General features: G+C 58.0%; 2 protein-coding genes across 2 annotated transcripts; both read left to right on the top strand.

The window, feature by feature from the left end:
* The first annotated feature begins 3,306 nt into the window (after nt 1-3,306).
* Nucleotides 3,307-6,875, top strand: PTGDR (prostaglandin D2 receptor). The gene is made up of 2 exons (XM_051772193.1): nt 3,307-4,125; nt 6,333-6,875. The coding sequence occupies exons 1-2, from the start codon at nt 3,307-3,309 to the stop codon at nt 6,597-6,599; spliced, it is 1,086 nt and encodes a 361-aa protein (XP_051628153.1). The 3' UTR covers nt 6,600-6,875.
* A 6,124-nt stretch (nt 6,876-12,999) lies between these two features.
* Nucleotides 13,000-18,280, top strand: PTGER2 (prostaglandin E receptor 2). Its single transcript, XM_051772194.1, has 2 exons — nt 13,000-13,860; nt 16,063-18,280. The coding sequence occupies exons 1-2, from the start codon at nt 13,009-13,011 to the stop codon at nt 16,294-16,296; spliced, it is 1,086 nt and encodes a 361-aa protein (XP_051628154.1). The 5' UTR covers nt 13,000-13,008; the 3' UTR covers nt 16,297-18,280.
* The last annotated feature ends 355 nt before the right edge of the window (nt 18,281-18,635 follow it).

Below are 18,635 nucleotides of genomic sequence, written 5' to 3'. Positions count from 1 at the left end.
CCCGGGAAGGGGAGAAAGGCTGGGATGAGCGAGGAAGCACCAGCCGGTGTTAATCCAGTGCTCCCGGGGAGGGGAGAGCTTGGCTCTTCTCCGCAGGACTATCCCAGCCTTGTTTGCTCCGCGTGCGAATATCCAGGACGAGCTGCCAAAGCCGCCGTTCCCGGCCAGCCGCATCCCTCCATCCGGCTCCCGCCGCTGCCAAAACCCCCGCGTCTAACGAGCTCTAAATTAGGTTATTCAGACACTGCCACAAACACTTCCAAAGGGAGCGCTGAGCTGGAGGAAGGCGAGAAAATCCCAGCGCGGCCGCCCCGGGCTGTGCCGCTGACAAAGAGCAGGCGGACACGGCTTCTCCGGGCGGCAGCGGCTCTTTGGGAATAGCCTGGCTTGGCAATAACAGGGAAAAGCGGTGGAATAGGCACCCACTCTCCATCCCTCACCGCTGGCTGGCGAGGAGAAGCTGTAGGGAGCCAGCAAGAGTTTTGGGGAAAAAAAAACACACCCAACTAAAATTCCTTGTGAGTTCTTCAAGTTTTTCCAACTCCTCGTTTGTTTCTGGGTTTTGTGGCTGCTCTTTCTTCCGCTTTGGGTTGTTTTTATTCTGGAATGTGACCGGTGAGAAGGGGGTCACGTCGGAAGCGTGACGAACGGGAGGGATTCGTCATACGGGGTGATGAGACTTTCTCAAAATCGTTTTCCCCTCCCCAAATAGCTGCAGTTTATGCAAATGAACCCAAAGAAAAGGGGACGCGGTGCATCTGGCTGCCCACGCTGGGTTCTCTCCCCGGGGAGGTGGAGGAGGGAGATGTCTGCGGTTACACCCCTGGCTGAACACCTATCCCGGCTCCGAGGGGGATCCGTCCCTCACCACAGAGGAGGATGGTCGCTGTGGCCAGCTGTGCTCAGCGTCAGACCCTCCAGCAGCTGGGGAAGGAATTGGGATCAGGTGAAAGCCTGCCCCTACCAGGCTGCCCTGACAGCCCCAGCCACATCTGCCCTGTGTGACTGTCTCTTGTGCCCGTACCCAGATAGTCCCAAAAAGCCTTCTCCATGCCAGGCTTTCCCCATCGAGCAGTGCAAGGACAGGAACAGCAACATCAACTGGTCCTTTGGAGTTTCCAGCCACAGATGGTGCAACAAGGGGCAACACCCACTTCCAAAAGGGGCTATTTTTGTCACAGTTCTTCCTGCTCCTCTCGTCAAGCAACACATTTCTGCTGAATTTGGCCTTCTGGTGGCTGTCAAGGAACTTCCCAGTGGTGGTGGAGACACCCAGCACTTGGGTCTCTTCCCCATCAAAAGAGATGCAGGAGTGTGAAGTGTCAGTGCTCAGCTGGCAGCACATCTCTGGGATCACCACAGAATCCCAGAACGGTTTGGGATGGGAGGGACCTTAAAGCCCATCTCATTCTATACCCCTGCCATGGCCAGGGACACCTCTCACTATCCCAGGTTGCTCCAAGCCCCATCCAACCTGGCCCTGAACACTTCCAGGGATGGGGCAGCCACAGCTTCTCTGGACAACCCGTGCCAATGAATCCTCCCTGGCACTTGAAGCACTGCAGCAGGGCTGGCACTAACTACTCCAGGGATCAGGACAGGCATTGTCCTCCTGGTAAATCAGCTCTCCAGAGGTCTGCTTCCCTTCACCCTGGGGAAAACCTGAGGGATCCCACCACATCTTCCCCCTGCTCCCCACTTCTGGGATCACCACAGGGAGCTGACAGCAGTTGGTGGGTGCTGCTCCAGGACCCGGGATGCTGGGCCAGCTAAAGAAGGCAGAGGGTGTGTTTTCCAGGCATCGTTTTTGGAGGATATCACTCGGATTCCTTCCCAGGGCTGGCTGAATTTCCTCTCCCCCGGGCCCCAGGCAGGAAGCAGCTCCTGGGTTCACATTCAACCCTAGTGAGGGCAGCACTTCAACACCAACCGTCCTCCAGAGCTGAGCTGCAACGAGCTTTACCTTCCAGAACTGGGACTTTCACTGGCACAGCCACAAGCAGTCCCTGCCCTCTCTTCCAGAGAAGTCACGAGGTCCCTTCACGCAGTGTAAGAACTGCAGCCCATCACTAAAATATGCCATGCCGATGTCTGGCCCCTTAGACTTCCTTTCCCACCCCTCCTGTCATCTTGATACTTCCCTGTGCTTCGTGCACACTCATCCAGCGTAGCAGAGGGGTCTGAAAGCAGACAGTCAGGGTTTCATGCTTATTCATCATCACATGCATCCTGCAAGGTGGTGTGCGTGTTGTGCAGTGGAGTTTCTGTGGTTAGAAAGGCCTCTGCTTTTCCTGGAAGCAGCTGTGGGGGCTTTTCCTGCAGTTTGCTGGTGGGACAGAGGAGCACTGGTGTGGGCTGGGGTAACGGGGGGTTCAGCAGAGGTACCACCACACGGCAGGTGTGTGGGATGAGGTGCAGGTAGAAGTGGTACCTGGTCAGGTTGAATCATGTCACAGAATCACAGACTGTTTTGGATTGGAAGGGACCCAAAAGATCATCCAGTTCCAATCCCCCTACCATGGGCAGGGACACTTTCCACTAGACCAGGTTGCTCCAAGCCCTGTGACACCCCCAGGGACTCAGCCTCAGCCCCCTGCCCTGTTTTATCTCCTAGGGGCTCAGCCCCATCCCCCTGCCCTGTCACCCCCCTAAAGTTTCAGCCCCCCTTACCAATAACTCCTCACCCCGTGCTTGGACCCAACTCCCTTACCCGTGACCACCCCCGGGGCTCAGCCCTGTCCCCTTTCTGGCACTCCCCGCTCCAGAGGGGCTCAGCTCCAACTCCCTCCCTTCCGTTGTCTCATCCCAGAGCCCCTTTCCCGCAACCCCCCCGGCACTCACCTCCGGCCCCTTCCCCTCCCTCTTCCCGGGAGCCGCGGCTCTCCCGGGGGAGCAGCGCATCCCCCCTCCCCTCGGCCGCGCTCCGACGGCCGGGGCGGGCCGGGCGGCTAGAAGGGGCCGTCCTGAGGGCTGTGCCCGGCTGTACCGCACCTCCTTCCCTTCTCCCTCCCTCCTCCTTCTCCCTCCTCCCTCCCTCCCTCCGTGCGGGCCGCCCGCCCCGCCGGGACAGTCGCCGCCGGCAGCCGCGGCGCTGTGCGGGGCATCCACCCCATCCCACTGCGGGACATCCAGCCCATCTCGTGGCGGTGCGGGACATCCATTCCATCCCGCGACAGTGCGGGACATCATCCCATCCCGGTGCGGTGCGGGACATCCATCCCACTCGGTCCGGTGCGGAGCGGGACATCCCAACGCGGAACGGGACATCCCATCCCGCTGCGGCGCATCCCGGCGCGGGCCATCCCGATGGAGACGAAGGGCTACCAGTGCCGCAGCAGCCGCTACATCGAGAGCGGGCAGTCGGCGGTGCCCAGCTCGGTGCTGTTCGCCGCCGGGCTTTTGGGGAACGTCCTGGCCTTGCTGCTGCTGGGCCAGCACCGGCGGCGCTCCCGGTCGCCCGGGGGCCGCCCGCCGCGGGTCTCGGCGTTCTACGTGCTGGTGACCGTGCTGGCCGTCACCGACCTGCTGGGCAAGTGCCTGCTCAGCCCCATCGTGCTGGCCGCCTACGCCTACAACCGCAGCCTCAGCGAGCTGGGGCCGGGCGGGCGCGGCGAGGACGAGCCGGGCGTCCTCTGCCAGCTCTTCGCCTTCCTCATGGCCTTCTTCGGGCTGGCCCCCACCCTGCTGCTGCTGGCCATGGCGCTGGAGTGCTGGCTCTCCCTGGGGCACCCCTACTTCTACCGGCGGCACCTCACCCGCCGGCTGGGCGTCACTCTGGGGCCGGCGGCGGCCGGGTTGTGCGCGCTGTTCTGCGCCCTGCCGCTGCTGGGCTTCGGGGTGCCCATGCAGTACTGCCCGGGCACGTGGTGCTTCATCCGCATGGCCGGCGGGGGCCCGCGGGAGCTGGGCTTCCCCGTGCTCTACGCCGGCCTCATGGGGCTGCTGGTGCTGGCCATCGGCGCCTGCAACGTGAGCAGCATGAAGCACCTGTACGGCATGGCCCGGCGGCAGCCCCGCAGAGGGGCCCCCCCCGCCGCCGCCGCCCCCCGCATGGAGGAGCTCGACCACCTCGTCCTGCTCGGGCTCATGACCGTCCTCTTCACCGTCTGCTCCCTGCCGCTCATCGTGAGTAAGCCCGGCGGCCCCCTCCTCCTCCTGAAGACACCCCCCCTCGCCCGTCCCAGTCCCTTCCTCTGCCCCTGGGAGCTCGGCTGGTTGATTTACACCCCCTCCCCTCCACCCCCGAAATACCTGCCACCCCTTCCCCAGGTTAACTCCCTCGGGAAATAATCCTTCCTCACCACCACCTCCTCCCAAGGAGGTTGGATTGTTGATTTGGCCCCCTTGGAATAGCCCCTCGCACTGTCCATGGGGGTCAGGCCGTTGCCTAAAACCCCTTGCAGCAACCCCTCCCGCCCCCCCAGCATCACTCAGTCCTGGGGGCGGTCAAACTGTTGATTTTTCCCTTTGGAATAAAACCTGGCACCACCCCCCGATTCTGGGGTCTCAGGGCAATACTTTGTGCCCCTCTAAATACTCCCACGCTCTGGCCACAGACTTGCCTAAAATCCCTTGGAATAACCCCCCCATCATCACCACCCACTCCTGGGGGGGTCAGGCCGTTGCTTTAGGTACTTGGAATAAACCCTGGCACCACCACCCACACCCAGAGGTGTCGGGGGTTCATTGCCTTAGTCCCCTCTGAATAACCCTGTCTCCAAAGTTTAGATTACTGCTTTAATGCCCTTGGAATAAGCCCTCCTGGCACCACTATCCCGTTCTGGGAGGCTGCCCACCCTCAACACCAACAGCATGTCTCCAGTCCTTAATTTATTGCTTTAAACCCAATGGAATACCACCCCCCTTCCCCCATCACCATCACTGTGCCAGAGGTGTCAGGGGGGTCGGGGAATTTCTTCTCCTCTCTGAGTGTCCCCTACCCTGACCCAGGGATGTGGCTGTTGCTTTAACTCCCCTGGAATAACACCCTGTCCTGGGATGGGAGGGGTTAATTCATTGCTTTAATTCTGCTGAAATAACCACAACACCCCCACGGCCCTGTCCTGGGGGTTGATTCATTGCTCAAACTTCCTTGGAATACCCCCCCCCATCCACCCCAACCCTGCCCTAGGGAGGGTCAGGTCATTCCATTGCCCCCCCTGGAATACCCACTCCCAGCACTCTGTCCCCAGAGTGCTTTAACCCTCCTGGAATAACCCCCCCCATCACCACCACTCTGTCCCAGAGGTGTTTGGGGGGGTCAGGTAATTGTTTTGGTCTCATTAGAGGGTCTCCCGTCCCATCACAGGGATCTATTTGCTGCTTTAACTCCATTGGAACAACACCCACCCCCCCTTCCATCACCACCCCTCTGTTCCTCTGGGGTTGCCCCAGAGGTGTTTAAGTTTTGGGGGGATGTCAGTTCATTGCATTAGTCCCTTCAGTAATCCCCCCCATTCCCAGCCCCCTGTCCCAAAGGTGCTGAGCAGACCCTTTGAACTGCACCAGACTTCATGACCTGGGGGAAATACTCTCTGAAATCTTCCCATTTCTCCCTCAGGAATGGGGCTCCCGCTAGTGGGGTGGGGATGGGAGACCCCCCAGCATGAGAGAGCCCTTGTTGCCCCCCTCCAGCTCCTGGGGCCGGATCCTGCAGCCCCACTTTGGCATCACCCTCTGTAGGCAGAGCCAGTGCCACGGGGGGGGCTCCCCGAGATCAGGGTGGGGGTTGGGTCTGTAGGTGCTGCCACTGCCCTTGGTGACAACTGCCACCTCCTTTTCCTGTGCCCTCTATCACCGCTGGAATCAAAGTAGTGACACATCAGCCACCAGCATCCCTGGCACGACTGGCTCATACTGGTTTTGTGATCACCTCAGAGAAAGCCCTGTGGTCCCCAAACAAGCAGGGTGAATCCCTGCCAAGATCCACAAACAAGCAAGGTGAATCCCTGCCAAGTTATCCAAGGCATGCCGAGTCCAGTATCCACGGCAGCAGGGGCAGCACCAGTGGGGTGCCCCAACCAGCACCCACTGCTGCAGCCCGTGGAGGCTGAATGCTTCCTTCATCCGTGAAACAATCCCAGACACCGGGGACACCTCTCCAGCTCTAACATCCTTGCCCTGACAAGGAGTCCCTGTGCCATAACCAGCCGTGATCCAGCCCCAGCTCCCGGCTGGATCTGCAACCCACAACGTGCTGGTGTGATGTGTAGGGGTATCGAGGGGTTAAAACCTCTTTTCCTGCCCCCCCCCCCCCTTCCGGGGATTTTTTTTTTTATCGCTGTAGCAAGATCTTCCCTAATTTTTCCCTACTTCCTTGATTTCTCTGCCAGATCCGGGCGTACATGGGGGCCTTCGCCGCCGACATCAACGAGAACGCCGATCTCAGCGCCCTGCGGTTCCTCTCCGTGAACTCCATCGTGGATCCCTGGGTCTTCATCATCTTCCGCACCTCCGTGTTCCGCTCCTTCGTCCGCAGGGTTTGCCGGAGGCTCCACTCCCGCAAGTCCAGCCTGAAAGGGTCCGACCCGGGCGGTGACGGCCAGTTCTGCCCCCCTGGCTGGCGCAGGACAGACCCCCCGCAGCTCGGCATCCCCTGAGATGTGGCTCTGGCAGAAGCCGGCGGCTGCTGTTGAGGATAAGGAGCCTTCGGCCCCCCATTCCTGCCCTGGAGCATCCCGAGGCAGCACAGGGCTGTGGCAGGGAGGGACAGCGTCCAGCTCGCGGCGAGGGGCGCTGTGAAGGGTTTCTGTCCCCTCCCCAGGCTGCGTTTCGCCCCGGAGAGGAACCGGGGCGGGGCTCCCGGGTACCTGTGAATTTTCCGAGCAGCAGCGCTCTGTGGAGGGTTTGGGGAGCGCCCGGCCCCAGGAAAGCAGGAGGGGTTCGGTGTGTGGCTTCAGGGCAGGGAGGACACACAGGGAGGAGAACTGTGTGTGTGTCCCCATCGAATAAAGTGGTTCAGAGCCCTGTTCCATCGCCTTGTCCTGTGCGTGATCCCCTTCCACGCCAAGGGGGGTTATCTGGAGCTGGTTTGGGGTGTCCCCAGACTGGGCGAGGGGTGTGAGGGAGCCTTTGGGGGCGTGGAGACTCAGGAAGTTGAGCAGCAGCTCCTGGTGTGACGAGGAGCCAGAGGGCAGGGAGGGTTTCTCTCTGGGATGCCCGTCAGGATCCTCCATATCCCCCGAGCGGGGCTGTGGTTTCTCTGCCCTTATCTTGCTCTTCTCTGGAAGATCGATTCCCCCAAGCGCTGCTGTTGTGTTTGTGCTACTCAGATGTACCTGTCCTGCTGTAATTATTTTAATTCAGTATTTATGATCATCCCAAGCCTTAATAAGAGCAATAATTGAGAGAACACAGAGCCTGGTACGAGCTCTCGGTGCAAGCGTGCAGACGAACGATCATTTTAATGAAAGGTCCATTTCCCCTCAGCCACACATATTAACTGGGTTTGATATCTGCCTCAAGTGACCATTTAGGCCAAAAAAATTATGATGACCAGCTGCTTGGTGTCCTTGGAGGAGAGAGGGAGAATGTTTCCCTCTGTTTAGTTAAGCCTTGCAAGGTGTAGCCGTGTTCCTGCCCGCTCTCACGTGATATTTACTCTTGGTGTCAAATAGATTCTGCTTTTGAAGGAAGGAACTCTATCTTGGGGCTTTTTGGAGGTGACCTGCTTGGGTTGGCTGTGGCTGTTTGATCAACCAAGTTTTCCCAGCTGGAGGAAAGGGAAGAGCTTTGTTTGGGGATGTTCGGGGGGGACCTTCAAGCTCCCTGCCTCATGTCTCTCCTCAGGGATTTCTAAGGAGAAAGAAGTGAAGTGAGGGTTGGTTCAGGCACTGGTTTCATGTTACTGGCTTGGTATTGACTTGGAGATGGCTCACGTGGGGCTGCAGAGTCAACAGCTCCGAGCCTGCGCCGTGGCTTTCCCTGGACCTGTTCCACCGTGGCCAGATGAGATAATGGTTCTGGGAAACCTTGCTGTCATCCCCCCTAAACTGGGGTCTCCTTCACTGTACAGATCCATACTCCCCTCAGGACAGATGGACTAGGCATGGCCAGACTGGGAGTGTTCAGCAACACAGAATCACAGAATTGTTAAGGTGGAAAAGACCTCCAAGATCATTGATCCAACAATTCATGTGAGCTGTGTGTGCTCTGTGTGTGCCCAGGCTGAGATAGGGCATCATCTACCCAGGATCCCAGCAAGGATTCACTCCTAGAGAGGCTTCAGGAGAGGTCCCTGTCCCAGAAAAGGTCCCTGCCCCAGGAAAAGTCCTGTCCCAGGAAAGGTCCCTGTCCTAGTAAAGGTCCCTGCTCCAGGAAAGGTCTCTTCCCCACAACATGTACATTCAGAGCTCCGGGTAACCATGACCCATGGAAAGCAGTAATTAAATCAACACAAAACAGAGCAGGTTCTTTATTAAGGTGCAAGAATAGACTCCAGCTGAGCCCTAAAATGGTGCAAACACCACTGTCTCTGGCCCATCCATGAGTTTATCATCATGGGAAACAAATCCCGGTGGGGGTTTGCAGGCTGTCAGGGTGACCCCCCTGTCCCTGCAGCATCCCTGTGTCCCAGCTGGAACCGTGCAAGTCCCAGTGACCTCGACACGCTTATATGGCTTGGGTAGCACTTTCAGTGGGAATTCTGCCCTTCCTGGTGTCCTACCTGCTGCGGGAGCAGACCTGGAGTCTCCAGCCGGCCACTGCTGCCTCCGGGCGAGCCAAGGGCCGGCTGCAGCCAGCAGGGTTTGTGCTCGGGGCTGCGCGCCAGGGCGGCCTCCCAGCAGAGAAATCATCGCTCCTCGGCGTTCCTGGGGCCCGGGACTGCCGTACCCCGTCCTCTCCAGAGATGGCAGCACGTCCCCAGCCAGGACTGCGCTCCCAGCCGGCCTGAGCACGAGGAGCAGGGAGGCGACGGATGTTCTCCGCCCCGAATCGGTCCCTTGGGCAAGCCGATTTTTCGGTGCCCAAACGTATGTAGTTCGGGGGCTTCGGGGTTTATGTCAAAGCTGAGATCCCCCTTCTTCTTGCTGAGCTCGGGAAAAAATGAAAACAAAAGGAAAATAAAGTAAAAATCAAGTAAAAATTGAAATAAAAAAAATCCCGGCGACACGCAGTTCAGTTGTAAATGTTGCTTAAAAAGAACCAAAAAAGCCCAGGGGCTCAGGGATCTCCAGTCAAAGAGGTGAGAGCTGCTGTGGAGCCCTCTCTGATCCCATCCTCCTCCCAGGCTCCTTGCACTGCTCAGTCATTCCCCACGGCACCCCTCCATGCCAGATTGCTCCCAGCCATTCCCGAAGGGATGGACCTGATGCTTAATGGAGGCAATAAAGAAACGCTGCTCAGCTCCAGGACGTGTCTCACACCAACAGAGCTCTTTTTGGAGCCCGTTTTATGTCCCTGCCACCTTCCAGCACTGCCAGCTGCCTTGTCCCTCACTGTCACTGGTGCCACGAGCATCACCTCCCCCCTGCATCCCTCTCCTTTTCTGGACAGGTTGGTTTTTTTTCAGCTCACGAAATCCAGGCACAACTTTGCACAAGCTCATTTCCCGACAAATTGTTTGGTTCTTGCAAAGAGCTCATTTTTTATTTTTTTTATTTTTTTTATTTTTTTTTTATTATTGTCTGCCTGCATTTTTCAGCTATTCTGGAAGCAGGAAGGCACGTGCCTGGGCAGGCAGCAGTGCTGGGGCTGCCAGGCACCCCAGCCAGAGCTGTGAGGCACAACAAGCCCATAAGTGGGTCGAATTATTTTTTAACCCATGGATAGCAAGCCAAGGCACCGAAACCCTGACCTGTTTTGCCAGGGGAGTGAGTGAGGCTGTTGGCATGAGATAAGGGATGGGGATGGGAAGGCTTGGTAAGAAAAATGATGTCTGGTTTTGCTAAAAACGAGTCAGATGGGTTTTGGTTTAAAAGAGTTGAATTCCAACCATCCAGTCCATCCTGCCGTGCACAGGAGGGCTGGTCCCTTCCAAATCCACAGTGCCACAGCCATCCTTTAAAACCCACCAGGGATGGAGCAGGATCCCAACACCCTCCCAGCCACGGGTAGCAAATTCCAGAGGTTGAGTGCTCTATATGAAATTCATGAAGCTTTCCTATAAACTCAGAGTGTTTTCTTCAACTGGGCCCACCCTGGAAATCTTCTCTTAGGGAAAACAATGCCAATGACCCTTGGGAAGATGTATGAGGTGCTGGAGCATGTCCAGAGAAGGGAACAAAGCTGGGGAAGGGTCTGGAGCACCAGGAGCAGCTGAGGGAGCTGGGGGGGCTTAGCCTGGAGAAAAGGAGGCTCAGGGGGGACCTTTTGGCTCTGCAACTCCCTGACAGGAGGGGGGAGCTGGCAGGATCTGGGCTCTTCTTCTGACTGACAAGTGACAGGACAAGAGGAAATGGCCTCAAATTGCACTAGGGGAGGGTTAGGTTGGATATTATGGAAAATTTCCTTGTGGAAAAGGTTGTCCAGCCCTGGCACAGCTGCCCAGGGCAGTGGAGGAGTCCCCATCCCTGGAGGGATTTAGAAGCCCTGTGGATGTGGCACTTGAGGACATGGGTCAGTGGTGGCCTTGGCAGTGCTGGGGGAATGGTTGGGCTGGATGATCTTAGAGGGCTTTTCCAACCTAAACAGTTCTAGGATTCTGTATGGACTTTGTTAGAGGCAAGACACATGAGCTAAACATGGAAGCAAAGGAAGAAAACAAACACTTCCCAAGAAACGGACAAATTGTACCAAGCGGTTTGTTCCTGGTTTTGAGCTCAGAAGGGGGAATAAAAAAACAAAAGCCCAGCAATTTTCCTATTATTGCAAAAAAATCCCATCAGAGACAACTGTCAGTTGAGAAGCCCAAAGCCCCAGATGGGTATTTAAGGCTCCATTAGCTGCCAGGAAAATGAGCTCCAAGACAAGCCAAAATCCCTTCCTGAGCTGTGACACGGAGCACCAGAAAGGAGTGGGAGGCTGGGAAAAGCCTCGGAGTAACCCCCCTACGGGATGCCTACTGCTGGGAAAAGGTCTTCAGGCGTGCAGACTGGAGCTGTGTGGATGGATCAGGACAGAATTCGGCCTCATCTCTTTTTTTAAACTGAATTTGTGGATACCACAGAGGGCTGAGCATGCCAGGGTCCCATCCAGCCCTCGGGAAGCCAACAGGATGGCTCCCACCATCAGATGTGTCCACGTGCTTTGGTGGATCTGCTGGATCAGTTCCACAGGGCTGGGAGGAGGGATAGGAGAGCTCCTGGGAGGTGTGTTTTCCTGGCCTACCTGAGTGCAGGGTTAATCTGGGATGGCTAAAACACCATCCCCTCCATCTCATCCATTGCTTTGGCCATGGGAACAGGGAGGGCTGGAGCTTTGGTGGCCCTGCCACCCGTGAGGTGACAGCTCATCCTCCCCACCGCACCGAAGAAGCCTTTGAGCCGTGTGGGAGAAGAAACCAAAGCCGGGACTAGCAGTGGCCCCCTCGGAAATGGAGGTGCTGTCACAAACCACAGCCCTGGAGTTTGCTGTGCACCCCATTTCCTGTACGAAGTTCCTGTTACAAAAGCAAGGTTTTAAAAATAACAGCCGAAAACACGCTTGTGGCCTCAGCCTGCCGTGTCTGTGATACAGTCGTGGACGCTGCAGAGTTTCACTGTGGTTTGGGGGGCCGGGTGTGCTGGATAAATGAAAAATGAAGTAGTTGCAGCTGCTGGAGTAGTCCCAGGGCCAGGGGAGGTAAAAGACTTTCTACACTTGAGGGGTCTGGAAATAACCTGTGAAGCACCAGCTGCTTAAATAAAGGGCAGCTTGAGTGAGGGCTGGTGTCCTGAAGGATCAAAAGAGCATCCAAGACCTGTGGGCTTGAGCATGTGGATGTCCCATCCCTGGAAGTGTTCAAGGCCAGGTTGAACAGGGCTTGGAGCAGCCTGGTCTAGTGGAAGGTGTCCCTGCCCACGGTGGAACAAGACAGTCTTTAAGGTCATGGCCAGACACCAACTGCAGGCTGCACTCACATGGGGAGTTCTGATGACATATAAGAGGGGGGGACAACTGGGACGTGGCATGGTGCCAGCCATGGGGCAAGGAGTTCTCCATGAGCTCCAGGCAGCTCTGGGGCCATGGGAACTTCCCACACAAACTGGTTTCAGCTGGGTGTCCCTGGTAGCCCCACACCAGAACGAGGAAGGTGGCAGTGGGGCTCATAGTGCTTTGGGGTCCTTGGATCAGCACCGGGGCTGGCTGTGCCTTGGAGGTCCTGGAGCAGCACTGGGACTCCCAGACCAGCCCAGGGCTGGCTGCATGTGGGGCTCCTGGACTGGTACCAGGGCTGGCCATGGCACTGGGCTCCCAGATCAGCACCTTGGTGTTGGGGCTCCCAAAGCCATGTAAGGACTGAGGCTGGACATGAAAGGGGCTCCCTGACCAGCACTGGGACTCCTGGACCGGCACTGGGACTCTCAGACTGGCTGGGGACTGGCCATTCGAGGTGCTCCCGGTCCTCCCGGGATCATGTGCGGGGTTCTTGGATCCCACGCCGGGATTGGCTGTGCCTTGGGGCTCTTGGAGCTGCACCGGGGCTCCGGTACCGGGACTCTTGAACCGGCATCGGGACTGGGCATGCAAAGGACTCCCGGAGCCGCTCCGGGGCTCCCAGCCCGGCACAGGGGATGGCCCCGCGAGGCGCTCCCGGTCGGGCACTGGAGCTGGGCGTGCTTCGGCACTCCCGGAGCGGTACCGGGGCAATACCAGCGGTCCTGGGGCCGCACCGGGACCGCTGGCACCGCACCGGGACTGGCCGTGTCCGGGGCTCCCAGACCGGCCCCGGGGCTCTCGGTCCGCCGGGGTTTCGTCCGTGCGTGTCTCCCGCCGCCCCTCCCGTCCATCGCTCGGGGCCGGGGCCGGGGCGGTGCCGGGGGCGGCGGGCGGGGCGGGGGGCGGTGGGTGGGGCGGTGCCGTCGGGGCGGGCGGTGCCGGTGCCGGGGGTGGCAGCGCAGTCGGTCGTGCGGCGGCGGCGGCGGAGGGATGAACGGGACGGGACGGGGGTGCGGGCGCGGCGGGTCAGCGCTGCCGGCCAAGGCTCACCCGCTGATCAGCGCCCTCATGTTCTCGGCCGGGCTCCTGGGCAACCTCCTGGCGCTGGGGCTGCTGCTGCACGGCCGCCGCGGGCCCCGCCAGCGCCCGCCCTCGCTCTTCCACGTCCTAGTGCTGGCCCTGGTGGTCACCGACCTGCTGGGCACCTGCTCCGTCAGCCCCTTCGTCCTGGCGTCCTACCACCGCAACCACACCCTCACCGCCCTGGTCCAGGGAGGGCACATCTGCCTCTACTTCGGCTTCGCCATGAGCTTCTTCGGCCTCGCCACCATGCTCATCCTCTTCACCATGGCGCTGGAGCGGTGCCTGGCCCTGGGGCAGCCCTACTTCTACGAGCGCTTCCTCAGCCCCCGCACGGGCTTGGTGGCCCTGCCCGCCATCTACACCTTCTCGGCCGCCTTCTGCTCCCTGCCCCTGCTGGGCTTCGGCCGCTACGTCCAGTACTGCCCCGGCACCTGGTGCTTCATCCAGATGCACCTGGATTCCCACCAGAGCCGCGGCGGCCGGGGGGCGGCCGGGCTGAACGTCACCTTCTCGCTGCTCTACGCCACCCTGCTCCTCTTCCTCATCCTGGCCGTGCTGCTCTGCAACCTGAGCGTGATCGTGAACCTGGCCCGCATGCACCGCCGCGCGCAGCGGACGCGCCGCGTGGCCACGCTCGAGCAGCCCCGCGCGGCCTCCGGCTGCGGCCGCCGCATGTTCTCCATGGCCGAGGAGATCGACCACCTCCTCCTCCTCTCCATCATGACCATCACCTTCGTCATCTGCTCCCTGCCCTTCACGGTGAGTGCGGCCACCTCTCCCACCCCGGGGTGGGGTCCCCTCTGCCCAGCACCCACATTTCTCTCCTTCCCTTTGTAAGGCTCGCCCCCAGCTCTGCTGTCCAAATCCCAAGGGTTGAGGTCAAAGCTTTGCTCTTCCCGAAGCTTGGGAGAGCCCAGCGTGGCCACGAGCTCTTGGCAATTTGCACGTCCCTTGGGGAGTGGGGGGAAATCGCTCCCTGTATCCCCAGTGCCAGAAGGAGGATGGGGTGTCAGGATCACAGGGTGGCAGGAGAATGGAGTGTCAGGAGGATGCAGTGTCAGGAGGATGGGGTGTCAGGTGGATGGGGTGGCAGGAGGATGAGATGGCAGAAGGATGAGATGGCAGGAGTGCCCTCCCACCCCACGGAAGCTCAAAGGCCAGCCAGGCTCAGGCAGAGACCAGGGTGGGGATCACCTGGACCACACGGCATCACTGCAGTTCCCAGGAGCCGGGCACTCCTGGTGGAGGTGTGAGGGATGGCAGAGCAATCAATTAAGCATCCAAAGATGGAGATGAAGGAGATGCCCTGGGATGGAGGCAGTGGGTATCTGTGCTGGTGGGATGAGTTATCCCAGAGTTCTGCGCATGGAGCTGGAGATGCAGGGGTTGTCCCCACATCCCACACCCCATCCATGTACAAGACTTCCAGTAGAAATCCAGGGTTGAACCCCCACAGCCAAGTGAGGAAGGGGAGAAAGCGAGTCCCCTGACTCTGCTTGGGGCTCTCCCCTCCAAAGGGCCACTTTTCATCCCTCCAAATGGTGTTACAGCGGGATCATCTTGGACTCCGGAGTAGCTCAATCCCCTGGCTGTGTGTATGTGACCCCCTGCCACAGGAGGTCATTTTGTTCCCATTAGAAGGGAACCCCACCAAGGTTGGGAGTGCAGCCAGTGCTAATTCTGTGTTAAATAGACTCTACCTTCCTTCATGCTCCCTTTCTTTTCCTAAGGGAAAAGAAAATAAGCACGGGGTAGAGCCGAGCCAGGCTGACGGGGTTTTAGGGCAAAGGAGTAATGTTTGGATGCTCGTGAGCATACCAGGAGCCAGACCGAAAGCCCTGAGAGACGCTTCAGCTCCTGACAAATGGTCTCACACATCCTGAGCGGTTTTTGTGTCCCAAAAAAAGCCCGGGTTTGGCTGCTGTGGTCATTACAAAGTGGAACCCTTTGGTGGGGGCACGTGCACAGAGCCCTGTGAGTCTGCTTGGGGCAGATGGGATGGGAAAGCGGCGCTGGCGGGGATCCCACGGGCCCTGTGGTAGCAGATATAGCCTTATCCAGAGCCAGCTTCCCTTTTCCCGTCGCCCAGCTCCCATGTGGGGCTGTGTTTGGGCTGCGTTTTGGCAGCGTCTCAAACCGAACGCCGCCGGTGCCTCCTTGGGGGTGACACTTTCTCTCCTGTCCAGGGCTGCCCACAGCAACCACCCTCCTCCCAGGAGCAGCCAGCACACCAACCCATCAGGTCACAAAATCCTCCCCCTAAAAAAAAAAAACCCCAGGACACCTCTTGGAAATGCAGCATGGCCGCCTCCTGCCCTGGGATGCGCCATCCCCGGGTGGTACCCAACGGAGGGATGCTTGTGCTTCCCACCCCCATCCAAGCATCCCCTGGCCCCCGGAGGGAGGGGGTGGTGAGCTGACCCGTGTGAGTAAGGAGTGCTGAGTCACCCTTCCAGGAAGCCCCGTGGGCTGCTGTGAGTCGGCACGTTGTGGGAAGGACGGGAGCAGTCCCACACTCCTCATCCTCTCCGTCTCACACGTGGTGTTTCGTCCCACGGGTGCGAGAATCAGGATTGTACAGCCTGAAAAAGAGACAGCTCCCAGGTGACCTGATTGTGGCCTCCCAGTACCTGAAGGGAGCTACAGGAAAGATGGAGAGGGACTATTTACAAGGGCCTGGAGAGACAGGACAAGGGGGGATGGATTCAAACTGAAAAAGAGTAGTGTTAGGTTGGATATTGGGAAAAAATTCTTTACTCTGTGGATGGTGAAGCCCTGGCATGGGTTGCCCAGAGAAGCTGTGGCTGTCCCATCCCTGGAAGTGTTCCAGACCAGGTTGGAAAGGTCTTGGAGCAACCTGGGCTAGTGGAAGGTGTCCCTGCCCATGGCAGGGGCTTGGAACGAGATGGTCTTTAAGGTCCCTTCCAACCCAAACCATTCCACGATCCCGTGCTTTTGCAGATCCGTGCCTACATGAACAAGTTCATCACGGAAGAGGGCGAGCACGAGTGGGACCTGCTCGCCCTGAGGTTCCTCTCCATCAATTCCATCGTCGATCCCTGGGTCTTTGCCATCCTGAGGCCGCCGGTGCTGCGGTTCCTGCGCTCGGTGCTGTGCTGCCGGGTGACCCCCACGCTCCCGGACAGACGGACTCCATGCCCTGCAAAGACAAAACTGGGCCCCTGTGAGCCATAGATCCATCAGCCATTCCAGGAGACTCCTGCCAGGTGAAGCACAGCCCGGACAGGTGTTAACGAAGCTCTGCCTTACGGCCCGTAAAGAGACGTGGCTGCCGTGGGGTGGGCCTGGGGCGGGCCAGGTGTCACCTGGGAAGCCCCTGGAAAGCCAGTGTGGTTTCTCACAGGGCAAAAAATTACAGTGGGACAAGATCAGAAGGGCTGATGAATACCTGGGAAGGGCTGTAACCCTCAGATGGGGCGGGTCCTGCATGGAAAAGGGGGAGGGCTCTGTTTGGCTCCACTGTGGGAGAGTCAGGGGGTGAAGCATGGGGGGCTTTGCTATAACACTACTGCTGGGGAGGGATGTTGGGAAGCAGGGCTTCCTGCCGGTGTGCTTCCCAGAAAGGTCCCTGAGGTGGTTTTGGGGCGCAGGCAGCTCCTGGAGGTGGGGCTGGATGGCCATCGTGGCTGCAAGCATCCGCACAGATCCCTAGGGGTTGGAGAGGAGACAACAGGAGCAGTGTGCCCCCAGATATTCCCCTTTTTTTTATAGGCCAGTTACCTAAAGAAATGCACTTTTTCAGGTGTAGATCTCTGTGCATGTGTCTGTCTGTCTGTCTGTCTGTCCCCCACCCCAGAGATTTTAAGCACCGGTGGGTCCCTGAGGGGCACCAGGGCAGAGAAGAAACCAAATTATGGCACTTCCCTCATGCTGTGATGGAGCAGAGTCTGCAGCCCCTCCTCAGCACCCATTTTGCAATTCCCTTTGCCTTGTGGTTTGTGCAAGAGCCATCAAGGGGAATAAAGAACCTGACCAAGGATTGAGAGGTATCTGTCACAGCCACGAGCTTCACCCACAGCCAGGGTGATGCTGCTGGTGGGTTTTGGGGCATTCACTTCTCTGCAAGTTTTATTCAAAATGAAAACCAAACAAAAATATCAACAAAACAAAACAAAACAAAACAAAACAAAAAAAAAAAGGAAAAAAATTAAAACCCAAGTGCAAAAACATCCAGGTCATCAATCCTGGACTGAGGCAGCATCCTCCAGTGCCTCTATTTTGTTTTGCGAGATGCCTCCTGATCTTTGGGGCTCTAAGCTGGCTCCCATTGGGATGAGGAGCATCCAATCCCACATTCCAAGGCTGTTGTTGCTGTTAGGGGTCACTGAGGGTCTTGTGGCTCCTGTTTGTGCAGCATCCAACACACAGTGGCATTGTGCTGTTGCAAGTGGGGTGTCTCGTTTGGGAGCTGCAGCTCTGCTCAGAACACCCAAAAGTGCCAAGATTTGGAGATTTTCTGCTGTGTAAGAGCTGAGATGATGTAAAAAAAAAAAATAGTTATTATTTAAGTAATAAATGTCTCTCAAAGGATCCTGCTGAGTCATGTGTGGGTTCGTGCTTATGATGCACCTCAGGGTAGATCTGGTTCCTGGAGGAAATGTGTCGCCTGCCTGGAGCATCCGTGGGATGAAGCCACGGGAATGGGGGGAGGAGGCAGAAGGAGAGGCTGGCAGGGGAAATGGGTGCCTCAGCTTTCCTAAAAAGTGAAAATAAACTGTGTTTTAGAGACGTGTGATGACATTTTTACCTCACCTCTGCTCTCCAGCCGCAGAAACACTCCCACCCCTGAGCTCTTCCCTAAGACTTGTGTCTCCCACAGCCAGGGAAAAGCAGGCAGAGCTCCTACCTGTTATCAAAACACAAAGCCAAAAAATACCCACCCTAAGAAAAGGCAGATATTTCAGTCACTGCTGTCAGGCAGCCAATATCCACAGGAAGTTTACTGGCCTCCGAAATGCGTGTGGGCAGATGTCAGGCATGGGCTGCTATTGCTCAAGCCCCACCGGCAGGTTTTTGGCAGCACCCCGTGGCTTGGGGGTTTTGTAGGAGCTGGAATTTTGGGGGGGAGGGGGTTGCAAGATGTGCCTGAACATGAGGATGAAGTTACTCCCCACACCAGTGGAATGTCATTATCCATCCCTGGATTGGCAGCGTCCCACCCACCGCTCGGAGGTCGCGGTTGCCCCTTCCCAAATTATTCCCCCATCCACGCACGCGGCAGGAGCAAAGGTACTTCCTGGGTTCAGGGTTTTTGGTGCACCCAACTATGTCTCAGTGAGTGCTTGGCTTGAGAAGGAGCCAAAAATCTTTGGGAAGAGCCGTGGGTCCGTGCGCTTTGTTTATCCGAATGGTCGTGACCTGGTTGCTCACGCTGGAATTTCAGGACCAGTTGCCTAATTCTCTGCTAAGCCAGAGGGAAAGGCTGCCTGGGATGGAAAAAAAAAAGAAAGAAAAGTTTTTTTAAAAAAGGGGAAAAATGTTGGAAATGCCAAGGGGGTCACATCCTGCAGAGA

The sequence above is a fragment of the Manacus candei genome, unplaced genomic scaffold, assembly GCF_025592945.1.
Source record: "Manacus candei isolate 608988 ecotype Guabito, Panama unplaced genomic scaffold, ASM2559294v1 h1tg000150l, whole genome shotgun sequence".
In the NCBI taxonomy this organism is placed as follows: domain Eukaryota; kingdom Metazoa; phylum Chordata; class Aves; order Passeriformes; family Pipridae; genus Manacus; species Manacus candei.
The sequence above is the reverse complement of the archived record's forward strand: the minus strand, read 5'-3'. Positions and strand labels throughout refer to the sequence as shown.